This window comes from Urocitellus parryii, chromosome 1, assembly GCF_045843805.1.
Source record: "Urocitellus parryii isolate mUroPar1 chromosome 1, mUroPar1.hap1, whole genome shotgun sequence".
Classification (NCBI taxonomy): domain Eukaryota; kingdom Metazoa; phylum Chordata; class Mammalia; order Rodentia; family Sciuridae; genus Urocitellus; species Urocitellus parryii.
Genome location: NC_135531.1, coordinates 229,898,961 through 229,917,828, shown reverse-complemented (window position 1 = coordinate 229,917,828; position 18,868 = coordinate 229,898,961). Strand labels below are relative to the sequence as shown.

General features: G+C 39.2%; 1 protein-coding gene across 2 annotated transcripts in view; it reads left to right on the top strand.

Moving 5' to 3' along the window:
- Positions 1-18,868, top strand: part of Pde11a (phosphodiesterase 11A) — a 371,997-nt gene that overhangs the window by 301,596 nt on the left and 51,533 nt on the right. For both annotated transcript variants that reach the window (XM_026392015.2, XM_026392016.2), the window contains 2 exons: positions 5,737-5,827; positions 9,242-9,342. In XM_026392015.2, coding sequence (XP_026247800.1) covers positions 5,737-5,827; positions 9,242-9,342 — 192 coding nt within the window. The remainder of the gene's footprint in view (positions 1-5,736; positions 5,828-9,241; positions 9,343-18,868) is intronic.

Here is an 18,868-nt window from a genome sequence, read left to right as displayed (position 1 = left end):
ATCCTCATCGATTCACAAAGCTGATCAGGCTGTTCCTCTGCTTGAAAGTCATCCATGGGCTTCCTGTGACTTTGAGGACAATGTTCGAATCCTTAGTTTAGCACCTTAATGCCCAAATCAGAATCTTGCTCATTTCTCTGACCTAGTACCCACTCACCCTAGTCCACCCCACCTAGGCATCTATGTACCAGATTCAAGGATCACAGGGGAAGCTCTCAGTGGGATCCTGCTAATTCACATTTCTCCTATGCTCAATGTGATATTTTCTCTGTGTGAAATGACCTTCCTCTTCTTTCCCCAAAACTCCTCTGACTGCATCACTCCTGGGGCTCCCTGATGCAGCCTCCCTTTGTCAATTTTTTATGCCTTCATAATGGCCTCACTAAGCCTTTTCAAAAGTGTGCATCTTGCTCCATTTTAATTGCTGATTTATAAGTGCATCTCCCTTTCTTCTTTAGAACCAACTAAACAGTGCCAGGAACATAATATGCACACAGTAAATGCTTGCTAAATGTGTGAATGATAAATGCATGAATGAATTTTATCTTATTTTATATGTCTTTTCAATAGAATTTCCTGATTTCTTAAATACATATAACCTTTTATGGATTACTATAAAACATAGTTTCATACACATAGGTTTGATGTTACACTAAAAACATGGATACCACTGAAGTGTGAACTATACAGGCTTTCATTATAGAGTCTCAGACAGTTCCTTATTTGAGTTCTTGTTTCTGCATTTCATTTTTTTTAAGGATTCCTCTGTGAGTTCTTTTAATAGCGAAGTACGTAATAGTTGTACTCAGATAATAATGCCCCCTCCTAGGTCAGAGGGCCTGTGCCTCACACAAAAAGAGGTAGCTTGATCCATCAGCTGTTTAGACCAAGAGTACACACCTAATCAAAGATAGACCAATCAGATTTTAACTCCCAGGATTTGGGAGTTGGATTACCATGATATTGAGGGATGCAAGCTGCAGGCTCATACAGACTTGGGAGCTGAGGTTGCCATATTGGGAAAGCTATGATGACCACATCCCAAGTGGTTGAAGAAAAGAAGGCCTGTCTAGAGAGATAGAGATAGAGATAGAGATAGATAGATAGATAGATAAGGAAAAAAAGAATGAAGCTGACGTCAGGTCATTGGTATAAGACTCAACAACTTCTACAACACATTAGACGGTATTGTCATTGATACTAGTTTTCAATTCTTCCCCTTTTTTTGCATCCTAATGTCACATGATCAAATCTGTTTGTTACAATATGGTATGATGTGCGTCTCAGGATAATTAACCTTGAACACAATTTATCAGCTCATGGGATATCCATCAGCCCTGCACCTACCTAATGGAGTCACTTTTGAACTTCAGACACTTAATGCCAGTATCGCCTAACCTCAGTTAAGACTTCCTTTGATAAAGAATGCTGAAAAAGACTTTTTACATCATGGTGAAAACTAACTTTATATTGACTAGGATAGGATTCATTCAGAAAGTATACCATTACTTAGAAGATTCTTAGGAAGAAACCTATGTCCTTTTCTCCTTTTCTTTTCCACCATAATTGAGTTTCTGTGTTCAAGGCCCTGTGCTAGGCATTGTGGGAAAAATAAGGACAGATAGTAGACAGTCCCTTCTCTTCAAGAGTTCACAGTGTAATTTCAGCCTTTCAAGTGATTTGGAAATGGAATTTAAATGCACCAATTATTATGTAGCAAAGCATATGCTACCTTTTTTCATATATAAGGCTATAAAGAAACAGGAGACATTTAGCAAGGGACAAATTACTATATAAAATGCAAAATGCCTCTACAATAAAAGTGTGACTTTAGTTAGAGTACGATTTGATTTATACTCTTAGCCTTTCTGATAAGTGAACCTCTGCATTTTCATATTTTATTCTTAATTTTTAAGCATTAGAGTGCGTGCTGTGAATGATCAATAGGTAAAGAGGGCAGCAGTACCACGGGGCCTTGAAATTGCTCTGTTCACACCTCTCCCTGTTTTCTCCAGGGACAGCGTTCCCCACTCATCCCCCTCTCTATTACAGCTGCCCCCGATGATTAAATATCAGTACCGAGCAGCTTTGTAGTATATTCTCCTAGGAGACTTCTTCTATTCATTTCTAGCATAATCTCTTATACTCATTTCTTGGGAATGAAAACCCATCTTGTCGCTTTCGGCCAGGTCCCAGAAGTGAAATACTGGGGCACATTAATCTGCCATGACAGCCTAATCCCATTCCTCACCACCTCCCAACAACTCTCAATTTCCTAATTACTTTTCATAGTTTTCCTTTTTAAACTTCCCTGTAAGCCATGGCTGCATGCTGCCATTAAGTCTTTTTTTTCAGAGAATGTGAATATCTAGGGAAGTTATGAAGGTCCATTTCAATTTCCTGGTGCCTGTAGAAAGAGAATTTTTATTTTGACTTTTCTTTTTTAAAATTTTCCTTGGTGTTCTGCCTGTCCAAAAATAAAAAACTTGAGTATTTGGGATGACCTAATCGATAGCACATCATGGATACTCACATGTATCAATGTTCTGTGCTTTCTCTCCTCTCTCACACTCTACATATATCTAATCATATTTTCACTGCTACGTATGATGATACATTTACCACAGACAACTAACATGAGATATGATGTCAAAATCAATTTATTCCATATGTGATTGATTTGGGTTTCATTTTCATGTTTTACCTGAAGAAGTAGAGATATGCCTTTACACAAAAATATTACATGGAAGAAGTGGCCTCTTTTAAAAATGGCTCAATTAAAAGTGGATAATATCCCCCTTCTGCATGATCACAATAGTGTATTTTTACATATTGAGGCCTCTGAGAAATCCCACAATATAAAAAGTTTAAATTTTTAAAGCAAGCATTTTCCAAACTTTATTTGATCATGGATCCTTGTTTTATTTCTTGCCCTTTATGCCACTTAACATTCCAGAGAAACTAGTATTCTATGGAACACATTTCAATAAGCTCATCTTAACAGGCTTACTTTCTACCACTTGAGTCAAGGTTTATGACTCTGGATTTCACTCCTGGTGGTCCCAAGAAGTACACAGTATGTAATGATAGGTGTAAGCAGCATTCTCAATAGGGCCTGGCCAGAGAATGAGGCACTGACAGGTTTGAAAGTCTCAGAAATTCCCACAGGGACAGAATCTAATAGTGTAAATAAGAGACACATATGAAAATAGTCTCACTTAACTCATTTTACTCTAGAAAACTGAAAGTAGAGTTAGTACCAAACTCCATCCTCTGGATGCTAACATGGCACCTTGCTGCAGAAAGGTGAGCATTTTTAATGCAAGACTGGTCAGAGAAAGTCCCCAGCAAAATTATAATGTACTGCGAGCTTCCTGAAGATAAGAGCCATGAGTCATGTATCTTCCTATTCCAGCCTGGGGCCTGGCATAATAATAGTCATCAGTGCTTGTTGGCTGAATTGAATGAATGATAGATGGATGAATGGATGCATGAATCACAATGTCTTCCTGCACATTCATGCATTAATATGGTCCAGTTGCAAAATCTACTATCTTCTATAATTGAGTCAGAATTGTGTGAAGGCAGGCAGAATGTAAGATGGAATTACTGAAAGGAACAAAGGGAATCTGATGAGGAAGATGCTCAAACCATGGACAGTCACATAGCTGTTTTTGCACAAATACCCTAAAGGCCCTTGAATGAAGCACAGCAGTTCAGGAGCCACTTGGACTTGGTGGGGGAGAGAATTGTGTCATAGGGAGCTTCAGTTTGCTTGTTATAAGATGACCCTTGGTTAAAGGAAAAAACACTCCTTATTCATCTTGAGAAAAAAAATTGAAGAGAATTGTCACCATCTAACTAATTTAACTTGTATGGAATCTGCTCAATCAACATGAATAAAGAAAAAGATAATATTTTGTATCTTGAGTCTACCTCTCATCAAGACTCTGTCATGAGGATTCACTGATCACTCAGTAAGTGGGGTGTATCTGAGCATGGCTGATTGAGAGTCTCAAACCACAGGAATCTGAGCTTGTGGTTAGCAGTCATACTAGTAGAATTTTGAATTAAATTTTGAAATCTTCTTTCATTGGTGACAACCACCTTGTTAAAATAGAGTATCAAAAACCAGAAATGTCTGTTAATCATTCTCATTAGGCAATGAGAAGAAGCTTAAAAACTTGGATCCAAATCTAGAACTGATACTAGCTAGCTATGTTACCTTAGAAGCATTGTTTTCATAGAAATGAACTCTATGTAAGATTAGTTAGTAACTAACATTAAATCTTAATTCATTTAAGATTGATCTAATGAATTTTTACTTATTAGATGATATAGATTAAAGCAATTTTAAAGAAATAACATATATCTGATTAAAATCTCATGCCTTTCTTGCTAGCCCTCTTCATCATAATTCTTACTAACTCTAACAAGCCTTGCTATTTCTCCTAACATAATGGTTAGCTCTGATCTTTCCAAGGATCACAGGTCCTTCTGTACCCCAGAAACTAACTGAAGTCTTAGACTGCCTCACACTGTAGGTGGGACTGAAGCATGAGACTGAAATCCTTCACATTGTGCTTAGATACAGGACTTTTCTCCTCTCACTAGCAGGACAGGCTGTGAGCTGTCAATCTACAGTATTTTCCAAGTTAAGGACAAATTTTCCTTTCAATGTCCAAGCCCCTACAATAAAAGGCAAGAAAGGTACACAGGGTACATGGATCCTCAGGATCCCTGATTTCCCTTTAAACTGGAGGATTCTCTGGGCCTCTCTCTCATCTCCTAAGATATCCTAACTCTTTAAATGAACACTTTATTGAATTTAACATTATTCAGGGATGGGTTGTTCTACATAAACAAAATTTACAGATAAAGCAATCCCTTCAAGTATAATTTTGATTTAAGATGGAAATATTCATACCTATTTTAACTCTTGATTAAAATCAATATAGACTATAATCTACTCCATAGCAGACACTGTGATAGTCACTTTTAAATATTTTATTATAGTTTTTTAAGTAACAGGTGAGGTAGATGGTACTATCATAATTTTGGAGACAAAGGAACTGAGCCGTAAAGAGGCCAAGTCACTGTCCAAATGATATTACTCTACCAGTTGCAGGAAGAGCTAAAATTTTACTCCAAATCCAGGAAACTTTGCGGAATTCTACAGAGCTATCTCAGTGTGATTGGTGGCTGGGAAACCATAACAGAAGGTCTTCAACATCGTACATATAATGTATGTACATATAACGCTGCAGAATATTCACAAGGTCTTTTCCTATGAAAAGTCAAATACACTTGGTGTAAGAGAAGTGCTCTGACCCTCAGAACACAAGTTTTAATTAAGGAAGACTACATTGATCTCAGAGCCAGAAATCCTGCCTCCCACCACCATAGCACTTAGAGTGGACCTGGAACATTTTAGTATTTGTATTATTGTTTTGTGCAATATTTTTTTCTTATGATTATGTTGCATCTCTCTTGCTCATCTGTAAATTTCTTAGAGGCAGAGACTGTACCTTATTAGTCATATATCTGCAGCATCCAGCCTGACACAGAAAGTTCTTGAAGGGTCTACTTAAAAGATGATAAGCTACACAGTTACTGAAGAAAGTATCTGCTTACAGTTCTTTGTCACACATAGGAAAAGCAGTTCGATACAAAGAGCTGGTGTGGGGAGGGTCAAGTTGAAGGGCCTTGCTCACTCAGTCTTCGGTCCTCTTTCAGGAGTGGCTCTGCGCTGGCCCAACTCTATGGAACCTCGGCTACCTTAGAGCATCACCATTTTAACCACGCTGTGATGATCCTTCAAAGTGAGGTACGACCTGCTCCACTTCTCCCCTCAACAGAGGACCAGATATCTGGTTCCTAACTCTCTTTCTTTGTAGTTCCACACATAGAAAAAGAGAAGCACATGTAAGTCAAACTATCAGGCTTTTGTGGGGTTTTTTTTTTTTGGATTTTTCAGATGCCTGACTAAGGACCTTGTTCAGATTCTTCTTGCGCTGATTCATTTGGGTTTCCTTATTGATTAGGGGGCTTTGCAGACTCACTTGCGGTCACCAGAGCTTGCCTTGCTTAAGGAACCTAGAAGCACAATGAGTGACTGGATCCAAGTACTAAGTGGCCTAACATTCCCATTTTGTGAAAACCCCGAGCCATTTTAAAAGATGGTGAAACAAAAACAGGGTGAGAAAGTTACACTTTAATAGCACAATCAAGAAACCTATAAAAGATAAAAGAATTTAAAATTGCTGATGGGACCAGTTTGAAAGTGAGAACTACAACTAAAAATAAGACCCAGGGCTGATGCCATATGCCTTATTTTGCTTCCTGTGGCAATGCAGGAGTCAGAAGTAGTTGGAATTTTATACTTTTAGCTTTCCATGGAGAAAAACAGAGACAGTTAGTGAACTGACTCTGACTGAGGCGTCTTAGTTTTAAATTGCTAGGAAAGGATCTGTTTAATTTTCTGCAGGCGTACAGACTTTTTTTTTTTTTTTTTGAGGCCAAGAAGGGATCATCTGTTCCCCATTATTTGTCAGTTCTCTAGCTGTGCCATTAATTATTATTATTATCATCATTAAGGCCCTGCTTCGCTGGAATAGCATCATTAAATATGGAGGATTTTTTTTTTCTTCCAGACTATTTTGAGAAAGCTTGTCTTTTGCAATATCACGAAAGCCTTCGACCTCATAAAGGAGAGTCAACGCTCCGGAATGTGAATACAGGCTGGGGCAGGGCCAGCCTGCTGGGGGCGATGCATTTTCAGTTGGGAATGAAATACCCAAGGTTAGGCTCTCAGTTAGCCAGCATGCTGGCAACTGTGGAATTTTCCTATGAAAGCTACATTTTAGCCGAGTGCTCTAGAAGAGGAAAGTGGGAAAGGAGGCACTTTAACTCAGACTATCTTTTCTTTACTGGCAAACATGGTGTATTTATACCTCTGACCCCAAAAAGCCCCACCTTCCTAATAACAAGGATTAAAAACAGATGTAAGTTTCCCAGTTGCGTGGAATCTGTGTTCATACAGACATAACACATTGATCGTCCTTCACTCTGGGTTCTAATGAGTAACAGCAATGGATAGTAATGAAGCCTTGTACTGAGCATCTGCTTTGTGCAGCACCAAATGCCCTGGCACTGCAATGTCCCCTTCTGTCCTGTCCATTAGAATGGCAGAAATGCAGGCAACCTTATTGCCCATTTTCCAAATGACGCACAAGCACAGACAACGCTGGGTGGCTTGAGGAATTTTCTTTCCATCAGCTCCACTCTCACTGCCTTCCTAAACAAAGGGTAGAAGCGGTGTTTCAGGGAAATTCAACTCCACTTCAGGGACCAAACTTTGAGGCACTGTGCAAGGCAAATTTGCATATAAACTATGCACTGATGCAAATTAATGGTTTTTTCTTTTTTAACGAAAGCTGATCTCTTTAGCTTTGTCACTCTGTTCTCTGGAAATGATATTAGTTACTTAAGTCCTTTAATAGCAGTAAAATGTACACCCTTACAAATAACCAGGATCCTCAAGTTCAGAGCAGTTTTCCCCTTGTCTGAATGTTAACTTTTCCTAACTCTTGCTGCTCAAGGCTGTTTTTCTTTCACTGGAGGCTGTGTGGCTCAATCCGGGTGTCTATTTTTCTATAGCTTCTGGCCATTTTTTTCCCAGGCCTCAAATACACACTTGTGATTAGCCCATAGGGCAATTCTCCTGGAGAAAAACCTGGGCAGAATTATGGTTTAGCATTCCTTTAGTTACTTGTCTTCTTCTTAATGGCTAAATTAAGGGTCTGAAAGAGTTCATTTGGAAATTATTATTAATATTGGACCTGGTCCCAGATGGAACCAATATACTCTAGTCTTTAAGAAGTGTAGGGTTCACCCAATGAGATAAATTAACTCAGGGAAGCAAATTATCATCTAGTGCCTGGTAAGAGATGATTTACTAATTAATATTCTGGTTTCCTGAAAGAATTAATTTTCTTCTTACTGAAGAACAGATGATAGGCAGTCCCATTGCCCCTTTCTTTCTCTACCATCTCTTGGTTCTCAACACAAGGTTAAAATTGGTCTGTTTTCCAGGCCACAGGCTTACGAATTCATATTCCATGCTGAGAAAACCTGAAAGATGAAAAGTCCTAACTTTTTTTTTGTACCAAGGATTGAATTTGGGGCACTCAACAACTGAGCCACATCCCAAGCCCTATTTTGTATTTTATTTAGAGACAGCATCTCACTGAGTTGCTTAATGCCTTGCTGTTGCTGAGGCTGCTTTAAACTCTTGATACTCCTGCCTCAGCCTCCCAGCCCACTGGGATTACAGGCATGTGCCACTGCACTCAGCAAGTCCTAATTTTTAAAGCAAATTAAGTGAATTATTGGTTACATTACAGAAAAGCAAATTTTTATGAAGACAAGAATGGTTTTCAAAGGTGTGGAGATAAAGCTGCAATCACAAATTTTCTTAGGTAAAGTCATCTTTATGGTCCCGCTGTTCTAAGAACAATGGCTTATATATCCTAGCTATTCAGTAACTATTCACTGTACAAGTTTAATCTACTACACCCTTCATCAAAGTGGGTCCTAACAGTTGAATGCAGGGTCCCTCAACTTCAGCAGCATTGATAGGTTGGGCCAGGTTGGTCTGTGTTGTGGGGAGTCTCCTGTGCATTATAGGATGTTTAGCCGCATCCCTGGCCTCTCCCATTAAATACAAGTAACACCCACATCCTGCTGTGACCATTAAAAAATGTCTCCAGATGTTGCCCAATGTCCCCATTGTCTAATGGCTTTTTATCTTCCTTCAAGCCACTTATTGCCCCAGTCAATATCTCCAGAATGCCAGTTTAAACTTTAGTAGTGAAACTAGTATTCATTGAAGGGTCAAAAAGATTCCCAATTTTTTGCCAACTTCTCAACTATGTAATTCCTTAGGAAACAGGCAGTTGGGTGGAGTTGTTGGCACAAACATTCATAGGAGGAGTTCAAACATTTTCTGAGTTTTCCCTTTGACACTAAACACATGATAAAGGCCCCACAGTAGAACTCCTCAAATATGATTCACTTTCTGGCTTTGCTGTATTTGCCAAGGAATCTATATTTGTATGAAATTTTATTAAGCCTTTTAAAAATGATTTTTTTCATTTTTTCCCCTTAATATAGGAAAAACATGTAATCAACAACCACAGGTTAATGATGTCTTTTGTGACTTTTTACTCTCTCATTACAGGGTCACAACATCTTTGCTAATTTGTCCTCCCAGGAATATAGTGACCTTATGCAGCTTTTGAAGCAGTCAATATTAGCAACAGACCTCACGCTGTACTTTGAGTAGGTATTGGCATTTGATCTATTTGACAAATGGATATCTAAAGTTCCTTCTTATAATTAATTTTCAGGTCCAGATTGGGGGTTGCTTGTTATTTTAGCACTGATATCAATGTGTAAAAGGGCTAAATTTCTTAATGTTGTTCTTTCCTTTGAAGTTCTTTAGGGTGTGTGTATATAAGTCAAGAGATTTTGGGATACAATGGCAAGATTTATATCTTTTTTTTTTCTGTTTTATGAACGTTGTTTGGAACTCTTGACTCTGAAACTAAATGATGGTCACTTTTATTTTAGATACTGTCTAAAACTGCCATTTTAGACTATTATGATGGATCTATAATGGCACTGATAATGATGACGATGATGATGAAAACTATTTGTTGATGAAAGACTGGCTAGAAATCCAAACTTCACACTGGGTATCTCCATTTATCTTTTTCAGAAGAGGGCTCTCCCTTCTTTCTACAGTTCAGGCCTCTCTCTCAGAGAAAATTCCATCCGTCCCTTTTCCCAGTGCTCCTTCAGGTACCACCTGTTTTAGCAACCTGAAAATGTCTCCCTCCTCTGACATAGACAGTCCCCTCCTATGTTAAAGACCAAACAATTTCTCCCCCTTATCAAGTTATTTCACTTGAATCCATGAAGATCTTTAGTTGCTTTTCAACTTGTGTTTATTTCACTACTTTTTTTTTAGATAAACAGAGCATGTTAGTTCCTCTATTTTCTTAGTATGCATTCATATTATGAGAGAAGAGAGCAGAGTTCACCTCCACATTCTACCAAAATTGTGTTCTCAGTAATCACCAAGACCCTGATATCTTCTGGCTTTGTCAGATATCTGAAGGTTTATGGACTTTTCCTTGTCAATTCTACTGCCTTTGCTTCCCTCAACATACAGCTGTTTCTCTCTTCTTTTCCAGATCTCTTATAACTTGCCCTTCCCCTTTTTTCTACATGTGAGATCTTGAACCCATTTTTTTTTTCTCCACTGGCGTTACTTCTGTGTTAACTTGGCATAGGTTACTACCTGATGAAGAAGACTCTGAAATGCTCCGCTCTACCCCCTCACATTTTAGACCTGTATTTTTAACTTCCATCTCAAAAAACCTCCAGTGTCTCCCTTACCTTCTAAGAAAGTTGTAAATTTGGTTCAACTTCCAAGGCCTTCCATTATCTGGTCCCGATCTTCCTTCATTCTCATCTTCCACTTCTCCTCCACATGATGTGTCAACTTATAGCAGAGTGGTCTACAGATCACCCTTTGAAACACTGCCGAGTAGCCCCTGTCATATCAGCGTTTCCGCATGGAATCCTCTCCCTCCACTTCCCCATCTGGCTGAACTGCCCATCCTTAAGTTCATCTCATCTACCTTTTCTAGGAAGTCCTGTTTTGTCCCTTTTAAATCTTCCTTCACTTTGGCATTGTGTCATTTAGGATTAGTTTCAATGGTGAGAAACTAAGTAACAGTGACTTACTTCTCTGTCACATAAAAGAAGTTAGTAAATCAGCGCTCTGGAGGTGGTAGAGGAGGTATGTGGAGTCCTCAGGGACCTGGTCTCCTCCCACTCTTCTGTACTGTCACCTTCAACACATGGTCTTCACCTCTCTGTCAGATAGTTGCTCAAGGTCCAGCCATAATGTCCACATTCCAGCCACCAGAAAGAAAGGAGGGACAAAGAAGAAAGGAACAAAAGGATAATGCAAGCTGTCTAGGAGAATGTTCTGAAAACTGTCACATTGTCCTTCAACTTATGTTTCACTGGTCAAAATTGAGTTACTTTGCCATACCTTGCTTTAGGGAAGATTGGGAAAGGAAGCCTATTCTGGGGAACAATATGCCCAGCTAAAAACCAGGAGTTCTAATACTGAAGAAGAAAGGAAGGAGGGATATTGGGGTAGACAATTAGCAGTATTGCCACAGTGTTTATTGTTGGATTCTGCTGAACGGATTACTTACATGGTATTGTGGGGGTAATAAAAGCTTTGGAGTTATATTTGCATGAATTTAAATCTCACTCTGATCTTCTAAGTAAAATCTGATGGATTGAGCCCAAGCATCTATGTCTTTTCCCTCCTAAAAGTCTACCAAAATGACAATAAATTTAATATTAAAAAGGCACAAATCTGAAAGATAAATGTCACACAGCAAGTGACAGAAGATGCCAATACATTTGTGGAAAATGAAAGGCCTACCAACTGCCACAGTAGGTGACCTAGTAGAGAGGAAATAGAAACCAGGATCCACAAACCAGTTTGCCCCGTAAAACCTGACTTGGGATTTTGAGACAAAAATTCTATGAAAGGTGGATGTGAACTCAAAGCTAAAGGCAAGCAGAGGGCCAGCAAGCCAGTTTATGGAATACTCAGAGCCCATCATGTCCTCCACCAACATGGCCAGGTTAGTCCCCTTTCCTTACCCGGAGAGCCAGAGGTCCATTCTACAGAGAGTAAAAGGACCCTGGACCCAAGAGAAGTACAGGGTGGGAACAGGATGCAGGACTCAAAAGAGGGAGCTCAGTAAGATGGAAGCAGTACATATTAAAAACTCAGAGCCATCCAGGTGCAGTGGTGCATGCCTGTAATCCCAGCAGCTTGGGAGGCTGAGGCAGGAGGACTGCAAGTTCAAAGCCAGCCTCAGCAACTTAGTGAAGCCCAAAGCAACTCAGCGAGACCCTATCTCTAAGTAAAATATTAAAAAGGGCTTGGGATGTGGCTTACATCAAGTGCCCCTGGGATCTATCCCTGGTATTCAGAGGTCCAGTTAAATTTAAATTCCTGATAAACAATGGATAATTGTTCATTGAAATATTTGAGAATACTTATATTAAAAATGAATTTTTATCTGAAACACAAATTTAACTGGGCTTACTGTATTTTTTCTAGCAATCCTACCCACTCCCCCACCCTCACACCACACACACATAGAGACAACTCCTACTTAGCTTTTAATTCTTTATTATTACTTTCACAGAGACAGCCAAGAGTCACATCATATTTTATAAGCCTCCAGTATGTGAAAACAGAGGCCTAAACAAACAGGGGGAAAATGGAATTAAGAGAAAAACAACAGGGAATAGTGGGGCACATATAAGAAAACAAAAAAACTGTTGTTAATATCCTTGAAAAACCAAGGTATCGCATCTATGAAACAAGAATGGGATGCTTTTAAAAATAATAATAGGAGCAACCATGGAGATTGCTCTTGAAATTAAGAACGTGAGAGCCAAAATAAAAACAATCAAATTAAAGCATCAAAAATACAAAGGTAAAAAAAAAAAAACCACGACTTTATTTATATGCCTTTTAGTGCTGCTTTGTTAACTATGTGCATGTATTAGCTTAGTAAATATTTATTTTAATAATATAAAATATAAACTTCAAAAACAAAAATCCCAGCTCTGTAGCTAACTAGCTGCATATCATCAGACAAATTATTTACCTCTCTGAGCCTCTTCTTCCTGTGTAAAACAGAGATAATACCACCTCTGAGATAATAATTCTGATTTAATGTCTTAAATGTCTTATACGTGGTGAGAACTACAATTTCAGTTGCTTTCATACCTATTTACTTTGCATGTTTTGTGGCCCTTGGGTTTACTTAACAATCATGACCTTCCATCTTTTCCTGGATTGATACTCTTTGATTTGGGATTTATGGAAAGCCTATATCTTTTTAATGCTTTTATTTCTTGTCCCTGACACTTGCGGGGTATGTGTTATTTTTTCTCAAAGTAGAAGAATTTTCCCAAGCTAAGTCTCCAAGTAACTTTTAAAGGAGGGAAAAAAAAAAAAAATCTCCCTACTGGAGTCCATTTATCAAGACCTGTTAGGGATGTGACGAGTCACCCAGTGACCGCGGGAGTGCAGTCAAGGAAGTTGGTTGCCAGTCGTTTTCTCATTACTCTCTTCTTATCTTAATGCTGCAGCTTCAGCTAATGTTTGCTGACTCCGGAAGAAGCTGGCTTGCTCTTTTTCTGTAAGCGTTATTGTTTTTGGAGGTACTGAAGAGCTGAGCGTTCTCTAATCTAGCCCTTCAGGGGACTGATTCCCTTGTCTGTCTGAAGTTGCAGCAGTGTATTGCCATATTTTTAGCCAAAACAACCCCTGGGGTTATTGAGGAGAACTGTCCCTCAAATGCTTTTATTTCATAATATGCAGTCATGGAACTGGAAGGGATCTTGGAAATGTTGTCAAGTCATCTCTTTCATTTTGCAGATCATGCACTGAGGTCCAAATACATGCAGCTTGAATCACATAACTAATTATTGGCAAAACTGGAACCCAGTTCCAGCTAGAAGCTCCTCTTCTAGTGCTTTCTTCACTATTACCATATGCCCTCTTGAATGGATGAATCAAGAATAGATGTCATTTGAATTGGGGAAACAATATGACACTGTTGACCTTCCCAGATGTATTTGGATCAGAGTAAAATAAAAACCAACCTGGGTTCCTGTTGCTCTCTCGCTCAGCACAGCTGGAGACAAGGACTTGCATGCAGTTAGTTTAGTTTTGGAAACAATACTAAGAGTAAGAGTTGGGTGGCTGGGACCGTGAAATGGGGAAAGAAGGAAGCCATTCTAACAGTACATCTACTAGTTGGCAATCACCATGGTCAGCCAGGCATGGACAACTGAGAAGCCTCATATGCTACATCTCAAAATTGTCCACCAGCCTCCATCTTTGTCAGACAAAGTTTGCCATGAGGGGTACTGACCCCCACACACTTCCAGGTTCATATACCTGAGGGCTGGGTGTCCCTGCGGCTATCCCCAGTCCCACACATTGAATCAGAGCAGACCAGGACAGAAAAATGCCAGAGGCCACACAGGAGCTGTGCTGTTGTTTGGGGTGGCAGTGGCTGAGAAAGGTGGAGGCCAAGAGGATGTGAGGCAGCATCTACAACTGGTTCTGGAAGTCTGATTATCATTGGGTTTCTGTCCTGGTGTCAAAAGTCATGATAGAATTGAGAAAAGCAAAAAGGAATCTCCCCACAGGAAGAACAATGTCCTTCTAGAAATGGCCACAGGGGCAGGGAGAAGATCCCCACTTTTTGGGAAGGGGTTTATGACTCATTCCTAGGGGCAGGAATTTGCCATGTTTCTAAAGAGGAAAATGTAAGACATATGGAAATGTGGAAGCACTTTTTTTAAACAACCATAAAAACTTATGACCTTAATTTGAAATGGCTGTGAGTGTCCTTGAGATTCTGTGTACAAATGGCATATGAAAGCAGAATTCACAAGATAAAAAAACAAACAAACAAACCCCTCCATGTGCATGTCTAGGTTTCACAGCCCATGTCTGGCGGTTAATTATTCAGTCTGATTTTCCAACTCACTGAAAACTCAGTTACTGCTGACTGATTTTCTGAAATTGATTTCCTGTGCCTATTTCTGAGTCCCTGCAATGAATAAGGCTCTGATAATTAAATAGTAATTTTACCAGCTCAAGCAGGAATTCGATACACCCTCATGTGACTTTGGGAGAGCCACTCCATCTGCTTTTGCCTTGGTTTCCTTGTCGGCAGCAGGAGGATAGGCCTTTCTCCCGTGCCACATTGCTGGGGTCCTTGTGGCAGTCAAAGGACGTTACCTAGATGAAAGAGCTTTGGTAATTTAAAGTACCTTATAAAAAAGAAGTCATTCAGCCAGAAAACTTAATAAAATATGCACCATAAAAGATGGCACTGGGGGTGGCAGAGAAATAGATCTAAAATCACAAATGTTAAAACTTCAAAGATGTCACAGATGCCCTGTAAAAATGTCTGCATATAAGTCAACAAAGATGGCCTATGCAAATTCCGCAATTAACAATAAAAATAACCAATATTTTCCTGAGTGCTAACTTATACATCATCCCAGTTAATATTGAAAGCAGGTCTATGAAACTAGAAACTAGGTAATATTATTAACCTCAGGATATGCATGAGAAACCAAAGTTTGGAGCAACTCAGTAAATTGCTCACAGACTGGGGTTGTGGCTCAGTGGTAGAGTGCTCACCTGGCACATGCAAGACACTGGGTTTGATCCTCAGCACCACATAAGATAAATAAATAAAATAAAGGTATTGTGTCCAACCACAACTAATAAATAAATAAATAATTTTTTTTTAAGTAAATTGCTCACAAGGTTAAAAAGCAAATTTGGGATTCAAATCAAGTATTTGGACTCCAGAAGCTTTTTCACTCTGCCATTCTCTCTGAAGTTGTTTAGTTGTTAGTTTAAGAGTACTAAAGGGGAAACTGAGGCCAGTCCTGAAAATACTCAGGCATCAGTGGCAGCAGTAACTTGAGCGTGTACACACCTGAGGCTGGTTCCAAATGCGCTAAGTGTCAGGCGAATGAGAGTTCCATTAATATAGGTCCAGCACCTGGAGTCAGGTTGAGTATAGAAGCTGCAGAGTGCCGTTGCTCAGGAGACTAGGGCAGAGGGCAGCTGAGACTGCAATTAGAGTCTCTGAGTTGAGCTAAGTTAGAGTATCACAGATGGGCAATTCATTAGCTTTAATACTGTTAAAGTTGTTAATACTGAAGTTGTTAAAGTAACCTCCATTTCCCACAGTTTGTGTTGGCATAACACTGTATCTCTCCTCTATCAGGCACGCTCCAGGCCAGTACTTTTCTAGGTATTACATGTCTCCTTGTGTCACTGTTAGATGGAAGCTGCCAGAATCAAGACACCTTATTCTTTAGCTCATTCTTGCAGTCCCCAAACCTGACACACTATCTGACAAAACACATTCTCAAAATATTAACATTTTGATATTGAATTCTCATAACAGCCGCAAGGTTGATATTGTTATTCCCGTCTTATAGATAGGGATCCCTGGGCTTTCCAAGGGTATTGGCCCAAAGTCCTCAGATTCTCTCTATTCAACCTCCATGCCACATTACTCAGACTACTATGTAAATTGAGAATTATCACGCAATTCAGATTTTATAAACCCATGCAAGGACTCAATGCTTTTCAGATTGACTTCCTAAATTAATCAGACTAATCTTCAAATCGAAATTTGCCACTTCCAATTGCATTCTGCAAGTATTCATCAGCAACATTGCTAACCTAATGGTTTCTTGTCTTTCAAGGGGATGCTGTAAGTAGTGCTTCTCAAAGCACCTGATGATAACCAAATTGTACTATAAAATATTTTATGTTGTTTGGAGTAATAATTTGACTATCCTTTTAAAAGTTAGATTGCTATGGAGACAACTGATTTAAAAATACAATGGAATTCAACAAATGTTTCTACAGCTATGCAGAAGTATTCATTCATTCATCATTGAAACATTATTTATTAAGAACCCACCATGTTGTATGCTTTCAACTTCCTTGGTCAACTGTACTCAGCTGGTCACCATACTAAAAAGGATAAATTAAAGCCTAGGAAGGTGTTGATGACCAGTGGAGTTTAACCTGTTAGTCTTTCCCAATCATCCTTATATTTTAACAGAGCCTGATGAATTCAGCAGCTACAGCTACTCTGATGTTAGAACAGACCATGAAGTAGGTTGATGGAAGAACCAATTTGGTAATTCATGACACACTTCAAAGCATCTTCAAGTATACTTGTCCCTGCCTCCCCACCAAGGGGATATCACAGCTGAATACAAGTGAGAAATTCATCCAACTTTTTGAATCCTCCTGTTGCAGGCACTGTGCTAGCTGCTGGGAATGCACAGAGGATGAGACATGGTTCCTACCTTCAGGGAGGTCAACAAAGATGACCTATGCAAATTCCACAATCAACAATAAAAACAACCGAGATTTTCCTGAGCGCTAACTTAATAGTGGTAGCAAATAGTGATGACACATCCAGTAAAGGGCTGCGGTCAGAGTAACTGCAGAGTTTTCCAGCTAGCAATGGCTTAAACTGCTTCTTTGCCAGCTGATTATGATTTGACTGAACTGACCCTTAGACCCTGCTCTTTTCTAGTCTTCTGTTCTCAGCATACAGAGTAATTATCATTTTTTCATTTCCTGCATTTTGTCACTATCAACAAAAGCACAGCATCGAACAGGTCATTTCATTCAGGGTTTTAGCTGGTCTTTGTGTTATCAGTTCCAGTCAAAGACGAGAAACCTCATTTCAAAATTAAGTAGATGACTTTTGTTTCTTGAGGCATAATCGCTGGAGTTAACATCTGCATATTACTCTCCTATTCCTCTCTCTCCAGTGCTTTTGGGCCAAAAGCCCAGAAATCTTTCTAAAATCAGAATTTATCAATTAGAGGTCAACATATGATTTGCCTGTTGAACAAGCAATAAGGACACTAAGGAAACACATCCTCCTCCCCCACAACCACCTCCCCATCCACACATGCCCAGGCCTCCAGCCCTTGCCTAGAGATTCTGGAGTCAAAATCGCAGGAGAATAACAGTGATGATTTGCCACCTCAGCAGTAAATCCTTCCTAACATTTGTGGCCTCTTTGTAGATTGAAAGGAATTATATGAATATATAAAGATAACATATATGTCCATATAGGTATAGATATATAAATTTACCCAAAAATCCTGATGAAAATATACACAGGAATTGTGATTTCTCATTTTACAAATAAAAGGTGCTTTTCAGATAAATTACAAACCAGAAAGATTTTCAAGTAGTAATGGGTGACTGGTAACCAATCCTTAGAATTATTTTTGAGGGTAATTTTAGCTTTCTTAAAGACTGCTATTTTTCTGAGTGGAACATATGTCAGCAGAGCAGGATAAAAGCCTAATAAAAACATATCTGATTATAAATGAGATTTTCCAGTAAGTTGCTTTTCACTAGCCTAGGTGCTTGCCATTGTCCTTGAAAACCAAGGTTCCCAATGATCTGCTTGAGAAGTTAATGATATAGTTCCTCTTGACAAAGGAGTGTGAATCTGAGGAGTATTATATAATTTTGTGGATTTTCAAATATTCATTTTAACAGTCCCTTTTCTAAAAAATGCTTTTTTCCAACAGTTTCACATATGTTCCAGCTTTTGACTCTGTGTTATCTATACACATATACACAGAAAGATGTTAAAAGGAGTGTTTGAATGGGCAGACTCATTCCCAAAAGCACAGTGAATTCACTGTTGTTGCTTTGTAATGCTTATCACCAAGGAGGAGGTCAGAAATATACCACCTGCAGCTGGAAACCACCAATCTGACCATCTGAGCTCTTCCTGGAGGATTCCCTTGTTAATGATGGAGAGACCTGTCTGGTGTCCGCCTTGATTGGCTCTGCCTCAGTACAGCAGCCTATGATGCCATCACATCTCATGAGGATTGGCAGCCATGACAAAACATAAACTCAAACACGAAAGGCTTTCCAGCCCCAAAGGTTGATACTGCAAATAGATTAATGAGATTGTCTCAGAGACTAGACCTACAGAGCTGGAATCTACCTCAGTCTACTAATAACTGCCCTGGAACCTTGGGTGAATCACTTCACCTTGAGTTTCCTCATCTATAAAATAAGAAAATTATAGCAGATTTCTGTCAAAAGCTTCATACAGCATTCACGGTCCATAAAAATAATGAAAACTCCAACACA